The sequence below is a fragment of the Colius striatus genome, chromosome 8 (genome assembly GCF_028858725.1).
Source record: "Colius striatus isolate bColStr4 chromosome 8, bColStr4.1.hap1, whole genome shotgun sequence".
NCBI classification, from domain to species: Eukaryota; Metazoa; Chordata; class Aves; order Coliiformes; family Coliidae; genus Colius; species Colius striatus.
The window spans coordinates 31,726,523-31,740,024 of record NC_084766.1 but is presented as its reverse complement, the minus strand read 5'-3'; the positions used below and the strand labels follow the sequence as shown (position 1 = coordinate 31,740,024).

Below are 13,502 nucleotides of genomic sequence, written 5' to 3'. Positions count from 1 at the left end.
GTGAGGAGAAGCAAATTCCTTAAGTCAAATGGGCCAAATAGCTTGTTGACAAAATTGCCGAGTATAGAGTGGTTTGGGGCTTTTTTCCTTAGTTTAAAAAAAAAGGCCAACTCAAAACACTTGGTTGCAGCTAAAACATAAACACACCTGAATCAAGTTTTCTGCGTAAGAAAACAAGGAAATGTGGAAACTGGCGCTATTTTAGGCTAATTGCATTTTGTTGGGTTTCGGGGGAGCGCTACATAGTAGCGACTGTGGGAAAACCACTAAATAGTTCTCTGTTGGAACCATCTGTCACGAATATGGGACATATGTTCGCTTTGTTTATTCAGGAGCCAAGTGGAAGCCGATACACTCATCTCGCCCCGGCCAAGGGCCGGCCCGCACCGAGCACCGCGGAGATGCGGCTCCCTCCGCTCCCGCCTCCCCCGGCCTGCGGAGCGCAGCCTGCGCCGGCCTCCGCACCGCTCTGCTCTCCTCCGCAAGCGCGGAGCCTGCCTTAAAGACGAGGGCTGCGGAGGAGAAGGCGGGCGGCTCGTCTCCCGCCGCCCTTCGGGGGTCGCAGCGGGACGCCTCGGGCTTCCCCCGCGGCCGGCGGGGCGGGCAGGGGGAGGTGGCCGAGCCCCCGGGCGGGGCGGGGGCCGGGGGGAAGCCGGGTCAGCGCCTCCCGGCACGGGCAGCGGCAGCAGCCCCGTCGCCTCTCCTGCAGCTCTCGCTCACTTGGTGGCAGCTTCCGTTCGGAAACGCTCCAGCCGCGCCGACCCGCGCCCCGGGTGCTCCCGGAGCTGCGGCTGCTTCGCTCGGGTCAGCGGAATCGGAGCAGCCGCCCGCACCGGGACTCCGCGCCTTCCGCTGAGCCTCCTTCTCCCCACCCTTCGCCTCTCCCCCCGCGTCCGTCCCTCTCAATTTCCCCTTGCAAACTTTCCCAGCCGCTGTTAGCAGCGCGGCACCTGCCCCCGCCGCGCCCCGACCCGGCGGCGGAGGCGAGCGCACCGCGCAAGCTGCGCGCCTCCCCCCGCTTCCGCGCACCGCCTCCCCGCCCCGGCGCAAACGAATAAATAAAGTTGCAGCTGCGGGAAGAGGTGAATTGCCCTGGGGGATCTGGGCAGCCCTGGGGAGCCGCAGCCGGGGGTTGTAAGTGGCTGCGGAGCTGTCAGCGGCTGTCCCCGGCTGCGGGGCCGGGGGCGGGCGCCGCGGATCTCGTTCCCCCTCCTCCCTTGTGTGTGCGCTCGGTCCCTCCCTGGGAACAGGCGCTGCCCACCCAAGGAGGCGACCGGCGCTCCTGCCCCGCTGCCGCTCGCTCACTCGCGCACACATATACTCGTGCGTGCGCCTCTCGCTCCCTCTCTGAAGTCAGTGCTTGGGTTTTCAGGTTGCTCAGACCTGAAATCTAAGGGAAAAAGCTCGGCGTTTGCGTCGCTAGTCCTGCTGCTGGTGGTGGTAGCAGTGAAGAGGAGAGAGGGTTTGGGCTTTTTGTTGGGTTTTTTCCTTTTTCCTTTTTTTTTTTTTTCTCCCGTGAATTCAATGGATCTGAACTTGGAGTCTTTGGACCTCGGCGGTTTTGGAATATCTACATGCTGATCCTCTTTGTTATTGCACATCAGCTCGTTTGGGGAAACCATCCGAAGACAGCAAGATGTTTCTCGTTCTCTTGTACTTCGCTTTGCCCTTAGTGGGTAAGTTGCTGGCGTCTGATTTCTCCCAGTACATCGTTTCATAAAGCAAAGCATAGGGTTTATGGGGTCGGATCCCTGATGGTTGTCGGTCTATTGTTTAAGCAGAACAGTGAAGTTTCCCGTAGTTTTTATGGCTCTGACTCACATCAGTTAGCCCTGTCTACATTTAAGTCTGTAGGAGATTACAGACTTAAGATACTTGCCTATGTAGCCTCTTGTTAAATTTGGTTCTCACAAGTTATGGGGAAACTTTTCATGTTACTAAAATAAGGCTGCTTGGAGCAGGGGGTGGGGGGGGAGGGTGATGGTGACAAGAGTCCGCTGAAGGATTACATCTTCACCTGAACCTGGCAGCCTGCCTGACTGCAAGTGGTTTGCAGTCCAAGCTGGTTTCCTTTCCACAGAAGATGTTTGTGTTTCCACTTGTGTGTGTCTGAGGGAGCGTGACATGGGGCATGATGGAGAGAAGAGAGTTAATGTAATTTGCTTTGTTCTCCTGCAAAAACATCATACGTGGAGAGAAACAGAGAGGGGGCAAGACTAATAAATTCTACCTTTATATATGTAAAACAAGCAAAAATGTGTACAGTCTTTCAAAAGTGACTGATGCAAAAAAAGGAGGCTAATATCAATCAGTGAGGATACTTATCTCTCTGAGCAGGTTGTTCGTGGATGTAATTGAAATTACAGCAAAGCTCTTGTGGAAAGTGAGGCCAAATATTTAACCCCTCAGTTAAAGACTCGAATGGAAAGGTTATTTGTTTCACCAAAGCGGATCTAAGAAATAATGAATGCTTGTTTTGTCAGACACATAAACCCCTGTGGGTTTTCTTTCGTGTTTTTAATGTTTGCTTATAAGTCAGCTAGCAGGATTAACATGTACTGTTTCCTTGGATTCTTACAAAAGTGGATCTAAGATTATGAAAACCCCGTGTGCTTTTTTTCTAAGGTGCAGCATAAAGCCTAGAGGTTTGCAAGGTACTGTCTCTGGGGTTGGCTGCATGTGCTGTGTGAAAGGTGCCTTGTGCTTCCCATATGCCTGCTTTGAAACCCTGTTAAATCAGCCTCACCCCTCAATGAGAGTTTGTTGGTTTGTGTCTCCTCTCTCTCAGATGTACTTCTGTCTGCAGAAGTGAGCGGGCTGCCTGGAGGGGACCGCCTCGACTGCGTGAAAGCCAGCGATCAGTGTCTCAAGGAGCAGAGCTGTAGTACTAAATACAGGACACTGAGGCAGTGTGTAGCAGGCAAAGAGAGCAACTTCAGCCGGGCAACGGGCCTGGAGGCAAAGGACGAATGCAAAAGCGCCATGGAAGCTCTCAAGCAGAAATCTCTGTACAACTGCCGCTGTAAGAGGGGTATGAAGAAGGAGAAAAACTGCCTGCGCATTTACTGGAGCATGTACCAGAGCTTACAGGGTACGTTGCAGAAACGTTCCGCTCCCCTGATGCAGTGTGTGATTTTGGCAGTCCCTCACATCCGCAGCTAGCGACGGCCGCTGAGGCTGAACCCAGGGTCTGACCCCATAATTCACACTGTGCTCTTCAGCTGCAAACTAAAGATCTTTCATCCGACTCAAGAACAGCTGCTGCTCCGTCTCCTGTTGTTGGGAAATCCACAATGAGGGTTTCCTCCAGGGGACCCAGCTGACCTTTCTAAACTCAAGTCAAAAGATAAGGGCATTAGGAAGTGCAAGTGCCACAAAAACAATCATTTGGAGACATTTTCCTAATAATATTTAAACTCTTGTTAGAACTTACCTAACAAGATCTCAGGACATTGGAACTAGTTTCTTAGCAATTTGCTGAAAGTTAAATGTAATATGAAGAGGAGCATTATTCTAAGGAATAATTATTTCCTTCTCTGTGTTTACTAGCAACATTACCTGGGCATACTGAGGCAGAAGTCTGTGTTTCTTAGAGCATGTAGAAGTGCCATTTAGAAGGGATATGACAGTGATTAAGGAGTCAATATATATTTTCTGTTTTAACTTTAATAATACATCACAGTACTCTTGGAACTTTTCTGCATCATAAAAAGTTTCTCTTCCAACAGCATCTTGTTAAGAGTGTTTTATTCCAAAGATGCTATTGTTTAGCTGTTACCTGGGCTGCTCCTCTAAAACAGAGCTCTGCTGATAGGGTGAATGAAGAGGAGCATCCTTGCTACAGCTTCTCTCCTGCTGGCATGAGATGGGACAATCCATATGATGTCACAGGCTGTCTGCAAATTATGACCTTTTCTATGGGAGAAGGAGAGAAAAGAACTAGTGACAGGGATAAAAAACTAGCTTCTTCCAGGTGTTTTCATAGATAATGCTTTGAGGAGAAATAGCCACATAAAGAGATCGAAGGGGAGTACCTTTTGCTGTTACAGAGTAACTTCATTTCAGAGTAAAACAAAATTTCATCCTCAATTCTCATATAAGAAAAGAAAAAAATCCAAATATTTTTTGTCTTTAGGAAATGACTTGCTTGAAGATTCCCCTTATGAGCCAGTTAACAGCAGACTATCAGACATATTCAGGCTAGCACCAATTGTATCAGGTAAGCAGACTTAAAATTCTTTAACTGAAACATGATTGCAATCTGCTGCTTTGTAGTTGAATTAGGGAACTTTCGAGAAACACTCTCTTAAATAAAAAGAAATATTAATGGCTTTCTGGATTTAAGAAGTTCATGACATAGTTGCACAAAGGAAAATAGTAAATGATCTTGAAATAAGTGACACTGAAAGAGTGCTTGGCAGGATGTCAATTTGTATTCTTTTTGAGTCATTCTTGACAATAAATGCAAAATTTTCCTGTAGGTGGCATCTGATTCCCTGCGTTCCTAATTTACAAATCAGTTCCTTTTTGGGAATGTGGTCAGTGCAAGTTACTCCCATTGACATTAAAGAAGATCAGAAGAGAAATCTTTCAAATGTTTGCATAAGGGAATGCTTTATAGTTTCATACATTTTTGTTTAAAAAAGAAATTTCAGAATTAAGGCTTGTCTTATTTTCTGGAACTGCTGCCTGTTGAAACAGCCTTGTCAAAACTTCCTTCTTTTTATAGATGTTCTCTGAGCATTTTTGCTGCTATGGGGCTGTCCTTCAGGACTTGTTTGCAGTAATTTGAGTATGTTGCTTGGTAATTAAACTATGCTGTATGTTTTTTTATCAGCCTAAATTATACTCCCTTTGGATAATAGTTATTGAAATCTGTGAGGATGCAGTTGGTATTCAGGACCTTTTTTTGTTTATACTGTCTACATTCATTTTTTAAATGGAATTAATGTTTAAGTCTGACAGTGGTGAAGCTGTAGTTATCTGCTAATCCATAGCATGTCAGTTGGGTCTTTAAAAGAAAGAAGAAAAGACAAGAGAGAGTGGCTTGACCAATTTTCAGAAGTACTTACACTTTTTAAGACCCTAAGTCTCATTAAAAGCCAGGGGGGCTTAGGTTGTTAAGTATTTAATGGTGCAGATTTTCAAAGGCATATAGACACATAAAACATAGATAACTGCCCATTGGGATTTTCAGAAAGGACTAAGTGATTTAAATAGGTGTTAGATGCTCAGGCAGTTTTAGAAATTTTAAGTGCTTAATGCATCTTTAGGTACCTTAATGCCTTTGAAAATCAGCTCTTTAGTCACTTTTCAAAATGTGACTTCAGGTCCAAATCGCATACATCTTTTGAAAGCATTATCCTAGTTTGGTTAGGAAGTCTGTTGGAGAAATAGTAGTGAACAAAGATTCATTTCCAAAGAACATATTTCTTTTAATTACTTAAAACCAAGACAAAATCAATACAGAGGAGTTCCAGGCTGTTTTCTTAGAAAAGTTTATGGTCAGCCTACTGAGGAGCAAATTCTAATCAACTTCAGCAGTTCATGATCTCCATGGCAATGCCCTGTGTATACTCTACTTTTCTGATAGTTTTTAGATTTCTCATTTACTTGCAAAATCATTAATATTTTTTATTCTTCATATTCTGTGAAACAATGACTCAGTTGCCAACAAGTGATGTCCATCCTACTACAGTTACCTAAGGTGCTGTGGGACTGACTAGGACTCATTCTGTGTTACTAGTGCACCCCAAATTGCTGTTCCCTTTGTCAGAAGTTTCAAGTTTACAAGGACTGGAGGCCTAGATTCACAGAGAGCAACAACTAGAAATTGTAGTACAGTGGAAAACCACTAGTATTTGGAAGAATTGTCATCTGAAAGAAAAAGATTAGCAAAAGCATTTTTCATATTGTCATGGTTACTGCTGCATGTTACATTCTTTAAAGCTTCCTAGTCTGACAGATTTTTTTGCAGGGCTCTGCAAACACCCCAAACAGCAGAACTTGGTAAGACTTTTGTATCCTGATTAAAACAGACAAACCGGCCCCCTGTACAAGCAGTGTTGGCAGAGGTTTCTTAACTGGTGTTCTGCGAGTGTGGTCATTGTGTCTATAGATGTTACTGCAGTATTCACTTCCATTAAAGTTACTTGGGTATAATTAAAAGCTGCAGTTCACTCTTTCATCTCCCAAAGGCCATTCTGGCAAGTATACTGCTTTTGCCATCTTTTAAAATTTATTTTTGCCACAGTATAGAAAAACAACAGTTGTCTCTTACAGTACATAAAAGGGAGAAGACATTGGCTAAGATCACTGCTTTGTGTGTTACAGAAGTCTTCTGTGGTGTACGAGTGAGAAATGAAGGACAGTTTTTAAAAGAAGTTAAAGTTGATCTAATTCTATACAGAATTATGTGCAAAATTGCATCCTCTATGGAAATAGGATGCCATTTTCTCCTTAATCACCCAAGCACCAATATGCTGATGTAAAACAAAAGTCAACAATATATTGCTAAACCTGTTACTAAGTTTGTAGTTTGTCTCCAGTTCCCATTCTGTTAATGGAACCAGCAATGCAGTTGTGTTACTAAAGGCAGGCTTTGTTTTATATTTTTAAGACGTCTATTTTGTGCTGGGAGTAGTGGTGTATTTAGTCTAGAACTGGAAGGAAAAGCCAAGTCTTCTATATAAAATTTAAAACAATGTCCAACAACACAGAAAAGAAAAATCTACACCCACATGTTTTTTTTATTGTAATACTAACTGTTAAGTCCAGAGTATCTTATATTCCCATACTGAATAACTACTAATTTTGCAAGGAAAGTGTAATTTATAATGGATGACTGTAACATGAGTGTGAGCTGAGTGTTTCATTTACTTGTGATGACACATCCTGAGTATTCAAAGGTCTGATCTTCCTTTCCATCTACAATTCAAGTTCATAATTGAGGTCCATATATAAAGTTAGTTCTCTGACACCTGTGTGGTCGAATCCAGGACTGAGTCATCCCATTCTGAAGGACAGGGCTGTCTTGGTTTTTGTTTTGGGCATGTCTAGGTCTGAATTTTCTTTAGAACTACCTATGTCTGATGTGGTGCTTCTGCCTCAAGGGTGTGAGTTTCTTGCTGGTAGGCAGCTCTTCAAATTACCGAAGACTTGTGTGAGTGTGTTTTAGAGGGTAACAGATCTAGGTTAGGTATTATGATGTAAAGATTTTGCTTAAGCAGACAGTTTTACTTAAACCTTAACAACTTCTGAGAGGTGAAAACATTTTAAGGTCATTGGCTTCTGTCACAGCTACAGTAAACTCAAAATCTGTTGATTGGATTTCAGAGGTGAGTTTCACACCAAATTAAGGATAGATGCTTGAATTAGTCACTTGTATAAAGCTGTAGATAGCTTTAACTACCTGGGGAAAAGTTTGCCTCTTGAATTTGTATTGTATTTGACATTGAGCCTTGGAACTGGAAGATACCTTATTATTTTGGTATCAATTGATACTGTATAGAGGTCATCTGTGTGGCATGTTGTAAGAATATATCCTGCATAAGAACTGTAGCTTCACATACCTTACAAAAGAAATGTTTATGAAACGTCTTATTCATTTCAACCCAAAACAGAGAGCCACTACAGCTGAATAAAATGCCTTAAGCCATATCTGTGAAGTGATGTAAATAGAATACTTAATGTTAAAAAGAATTGACTATTTAGAACAACATATTTAGTATGACATAATGCTCTCCTCCCATGAATTCACTTTTAAGTTGCCTAGTTAATCACAGGCTTATTATCCCATTATTGAGCTTTATGTACATTTCTTTCTTTCTCTTACATCTGTTATGTTCAGAAGTAATCTTTAAGTACAGGCCATATAAATATTTCTGAAAACATGCTGGTAATTTGTGAAGGATTGGTTGGTTATGTGCTGCTAGTTAATAGCTTGTTTCTAGTGGCTAAAATACGAGGCAGGTAGAAATTAATTATTTCCCCAATGTTTATTTTGAATGTAGTAAACTGTTTTTGCAAAGTGCCTTTTGTGTCACTAACAAACAAGAGAAAGAGACTGGCTCATGTGAGTATGTGTCAAAAGGAGTGTTTTCTAATTCTGCTGTTCTCGTGAGGCTGTTTAGTCTTTAAAAACTCTGGGAATCTTGTGCTTCAGAAGGTATCTGGAAACGTATTTAGAAGAGGATATATTTTAGATGTATTATGGTAAATTTGTTAATTAAAATTGAGTTCAGCAGACAGCACAGCACCTAGGGCTTCTTTCTGGAGTGTGCCATTCCATGTTAGAACATGGATAACACAGCAAGTGAAGTTATTGTGTTTGATTTGGGTACTGAATAAGCTAGAGGTATAAATACAAACCATTCTAGTCAGTAAGATGGCTTCTATTTAAAAAGTCAGTTGCAGTAGTGCTGGAATTCTCAGAAAGGTCTGTGTGCCAGTGGCATTTAAATCAGGCAGTCATAGAATCATAAAATCATTTAGGTTGGAAAAGAGCTTTAAGAAGTCTCACGTACGCTCTTTCTGTAGGATTGATGAAGATGGGTCTGAGTCTCCTTCTAGGATCGCTACATTGTTCAGAAGGAGAGTTGGTTAATTACTAGTTTTTCCCTTCTTCCTCTGAGTTTTTCAAAGTCTCGTAGGTATCCTGTACTATTGCCGTTTACAGATCAGAAAGTCGATACTGGGAAAGAATGAAGTCCTGCATGCAAAACATTTCCTTCAAGATCTGACAAACTTTTATAAAGGGATACTTCTCTCTCCTCAGCATAAAGCCTGCTCTGAGTATTGATGACTGCTCTCTCCCTGTTATTTTACCCCTCCCCGGGATGAGGTAGAGTCAGAGAACAGGCTGCAAGCGTTTCCTGTGGAAAAACTGCTATCAGCAGAAGTGGAAGTAGAAGGTTGGGGTTTTTTTTAATATGATTTCTCAGGATCCAGAGAAACTGAGCTTCCTTGTCTGTGCTTCAGGTACTTTGGGTTTCCTCATACCTCCTCTTTCTGCTACTTGTATGAAGAGGGGCTGTAGAACTAGAACACCATGTCATAGTGATTTAATTTTGCCCAAACATTTGTAACCCCAAATTATTTTAGTTGGCAAATCACAGAATCCTAGAATGGTTTGGATTGGAAGGGTCCTTAAAGATCATCTAGTTCACCTTCTCTGCCACAGTCAGGGATATCTTCCACTAGACCAGATTGCTCAAAGCGTATCCAAACAGGCCTTGAACACTTCCAGAGATGGGGCATCTACAGCTTCTTTGAGCAACCTGTCCCAGTGCCTCACCACCCTCACAGTAAAGAACTTACTCCTAATAGCTAATCTATATCTACCACATTCATTTTTTGCAGTTCTTGAACTAATGTAAGAGGTCTGTTCTGGGTAGCAGGTCTCAGACATTAAATTAGCATTTTTTTTCCCTACCTGGTAAATTACTTTTCCTTTGTAGAATCCATATTATAGTATTACAAAAATTGTTTATCAAAAGATAAGAGTCTCTGTCCTGGCCAACAGATTCACAGCCTTTCCCTATTGGGGTTTGTGGCCTGTGAATTAGTGGCCTCTCCCATGAACTAATGTTGTATGACATCCCCAATTCCTACTGCCTGAGGCCTCTAATCCTGATTCTGTTACTAAATCTGTGTATTTCAAGTGCTACATATTTTTCTAATTTAACACTATGTCTTTTTCTGACATTTCTATAAGAATTTTTGAGATGCCATGTTTCTACAAAAGCAATTTAATTTACAAGATATTAAAAATGTTGATTACTCTTGACTATTTACAGTATTCTTAATAGCTCTTACCTCCCATAATGCTGCAGTTTCCTTAAGAAAAATGAGATACTTGATGTTAGTTACCTTGCACATCCACTGGAATTCATAAACAATAAACCAGATCTTATTAATTTAATAGGAGTCTTGCAATCTGATTCTCTTCCCCCTGAAGTGAGCATAACACATCTAAATATTTTTATTTGTTTATGATGTATTCTGTTTCCTGTTGTAATTATTTTGGCTTAGTTCTGGTTTTCTGATGTGAGACTGAGCCTTTTGATAACAGAAAAGTAAACAGATGTTGTTAATTTAGCCTACAATAGATTGTCACATGCACAACTGTATTTTCCTATGTAAAGTAATACATTAAAATAATAGCCCTTGGAACAATATATAATAGTGGTTTTATAGTTATAAATCCAGATTACTTCTTTCCCCAGTGAGAATCTGTGGCCCTTTTCCTGTTATCAGAAAAAGAACCCTAAAAAACACAGGCATCTGTTTTAGCCGCATTTAACAAAATGAAAATAGTTTGACAAAAATAAATCCAATATGAGCATGTACAGTGTTTGTGTTCTTTGACATTTCTGTCTGCAGATTTTCTTTGCAGACAACTAGGCTGGCTTCCAGTGAGATAACAAGTTATCAAGGGTGCATAGATACTAGTTGCTGATTTCCACTTCTGCATTTTCATAATCAGATTGGACGTCACACAAAAGAAAATCACTTTGGTGACTGTTGGCTTGCAGAAGCTCTTTGAGTTTCCTGTTTTCTGCATTTCTTGAAGTTAGATCTGATTATGAGAGGGGAATTAAGTACTTTGCTGAAGTAACTGACTGACTAGCTTTTAAAGCCAATGCTTAACACACTTTAACTTTAGCAGGAACACAAACAAGCCTTGAAACCCCAAATAGGAACATGCAAATATCTTCAGCTTAATCCATGTGTCTCTCCTTGGTGAGATTATTGGAACTTTTTTGCTAATTTCTTTGAAGATCTGTAAAACAGAGGAAAAGGTCTTTGTTCCTCAAGTACTTAAAATGCACAGCCTTGAGCAAATGTAAAGCTTCTGTTTGTCCCAGTAGCCTAGGCAGGCTTCATCAGTCTGTTTCAACAAAAGCAGCAAGATGGAATCCATTCCATGGAGGGAGGAAGCCTCTGATGATACAACATAGGATGTTTCTGCATGAATATTCAGCATTTCCTTGAATGCTGAGAGTAGTAAGAGAGAATATTTAGGGTCTTGAAGGAAACTTGAAGGAGAGCAGTATTCTCCTGAAGCCTGAAAATAAAGTGTTGGGAGATAGGTAGTTGAATAAATATGGCCAGGCATTTTGCTTATAATGTATGCTGTGAACCATGCCTTTTCTTTGCCTCAAGTAGCATCTTTGGAGAGTGGAATTGCCATCCCTTTAATCTGTATCTTCAGAGGAAAGCCTCAATTACAGCGTGGTAGGCCAGATATCAAACGAGCAGATGCGGATATGCTTTTGAGCAGCAAATTGTATACTCTTGTTTCCCATTACAGTCCAGCCTTATGGTTTATGTAAGTGCCACACCAGTTGTTCTGAAGTAGGAGCAAAAGCACACAGGTACTGTTAGTGGTATTGGTGGGGTTATGAGTGCTGACTAGTCATTGAGGAGGGAAGCTGAATCTGGTTACCTATGGGGAGAGACACCACCAGTTCAAGGACACAGTGAGCAGGAACAGATGTGGGTTGCCAGGGGACTTCAGAGGCACAGAACTTGTCAGGAGGTTCCCATCTTTGTCAGGTATCTCCAGACCGCTGTGTTGCAGGGGTTAAGCAGCTGGACACAACCTGTTAAGAGGACTGCTCGAGGCATGACATGATGGAAGTGAGAAAAAACATGGTACATGTGACATAGCGCTGGTGCAGCACTGAATGTACTATTGGGAATACTACGGTAATAAATGTGCTGTAAAAACTGGTGCAGAAGAGAAGCCTGTGCTCAGTAGGCATGTGTGGCAGTCTTCCTTGGCAGGCTCCTCAAGTGCTTTGTGTCCCCTGCTGAAATGCAGAGAACAGTGCCCAAAAGAGCAGCATCCTGCAGCTTGCTGTCTCCTGATGGCACAGCAAGGTGCAGTTTATGGCAGACAATTTGCACTCTGGCTTTTTCCATTTTAAAATATTTGAAAACTTTATTTTTATAAACCCATTTGTGTTGGATTCTTAGGGAAAACTTTGACAGTCTTGGAAGAGCCAGTGCTATCTGTCAGGAGCTGACAGTCTGTTAAAAATGCTAAGAGTAAAATGCCTGTGTGTCATGAGAAAAAATCAGAATTTCTGGATTGTGAGGCAGAAACTTATTTGTGATAAGTATCCACCATTTCTTGTTTTAGGATGTTTTAGGATGTTTTAACCTTAGAAAGGCATGTATTCACAGTTTTGATTTTTAGGAATGTGACTTTTTGTTTATGAAAACTAATCCTGTAGTTTATGTTATGTTATGGGGTTTTTTTTGGTATTAATTTTGTATTCTTGCATTTCCTGTGAATGAAACTAATGCAGCAACAATGCTGTCAGTATAGGTAGGGCATTAACACAAGTTACTTTTGGAATAGTTCTTCAGTTACTATGATGCTTTGACAATTTTTATAAGTGTCAGGCTATTGTCCTGTACAATCTGCACTCAGCCTGAAATTTAACATGAGATGCGTGACACCAAGTGTAATGGCATAGAGCTCTTCCTGCATAGAAATTTGCAGAAATGATGGGTTGTAAAGAGCCTTGAAGATATCAAACAATTTGAGTAGGAACCCATAAATAAAGATGAATTTCTTCATTCGCTGGTTATATGATTTTTATCACTGTCTGGTGTCCATAAAATGCGTCTTCCCATTAAAGTTTTGTCACGCAGCTGATGAGGTTCAGAAGTGTTAAAAGCTTCCACTTTCTTCCTTTTAAATTCTGCACCCAAAATTCAGTACTAAAGCTCAGTTAAGCAAAACCAGGAATCACTGCTTCCCTGTTCCTCCTCCACAGAAGTCTGTACGGTGATCCTCCATGCTCCCCAGTCCCACAGCCTCCAGCCCCCTGCAGACGTTTCTTATGTGTGACCCTGACAATCAGGCTAGTGCTACACCGTTGCTTCCTTGTGCTGATAACTACAACTCATTTCTGCCTTGACATATCTTTTACATGTGTTGCCATTCCTTCTTTGATTGTTGAGTTCGCTTTCTCTGAACCGTAACTCGTCCACCAAATCCCCTCCAGCAGTAGGACTCCGGTGGTTTCTTTCATTGTCATTGCAGCATGGAATGGTTCTACCTTCTACCTCAGCTAGTGGCTTCTCAGAAATCTAACTGCCTTTCCCCCTCACCCTTTTCCTTTTTATGACAGACTTTGCTTACATCTGGTGTCTTTGCTTTGTGGTCTGCCTCTGTCCCCCACTCTGCTCTCCTTTTCTCCTTTCCCCCAATGCCTTCCTGTCCCCCCTTGTCTGGTATTTCTGGTGAAGCAATGCCTTCGCTGTTGCTTTCTTCATTCCTTTAAACACTGCTTTTCCCAACATTCTCAAAATTGTTCTCTCACCCTCCCTGTAAAGAGTCTGAGATGTGGTCTAATAAAAGTAATTGTTCCCAAGTCATGGAACTAATAAGTCCTGCTTTCCTACCATCCTCCATCTCCTGGATGCCCCTGCTCTCTTTACAGAGACAGCTCCTACCTTTTCTCACTGTGCTGTGCCCTCTCCAC

The 13,502-nt window shown here is 41.9% G+C and overlaps 1 protein-coding gene across 1 annotated transcript in view; it reads left to right on the top strand.

Annotated features, from left to right (window-relative positions):
* Positions 1-1,621: 1,621 nt before the first annotated feature.
* Positions 1,622-13,502, top strand: part of GFRA1 (GDNF family receptor alpha 1) — a 138,189-nt gene continuing 126,308 nt past the window's right edge. Inside the window, exons 1-3 of the mRNA XM_062001524.1 lie at positions 1,622-1,676; positions 2,789-3,091; positions 4,136-4,219. Coding sequence (XP_061857508.1) covers positions 1,637-1,676; positions 2,789-3,091; positions 4,136-4,219 — 427 coding nt within the window. The 5' untranslated portion in view covers positions 1,622-1,636. The remainder of the gene's footprint in view (positions 1,677-2,788; positions 3,092-4,135; positions 4,220-13,502) is intronic.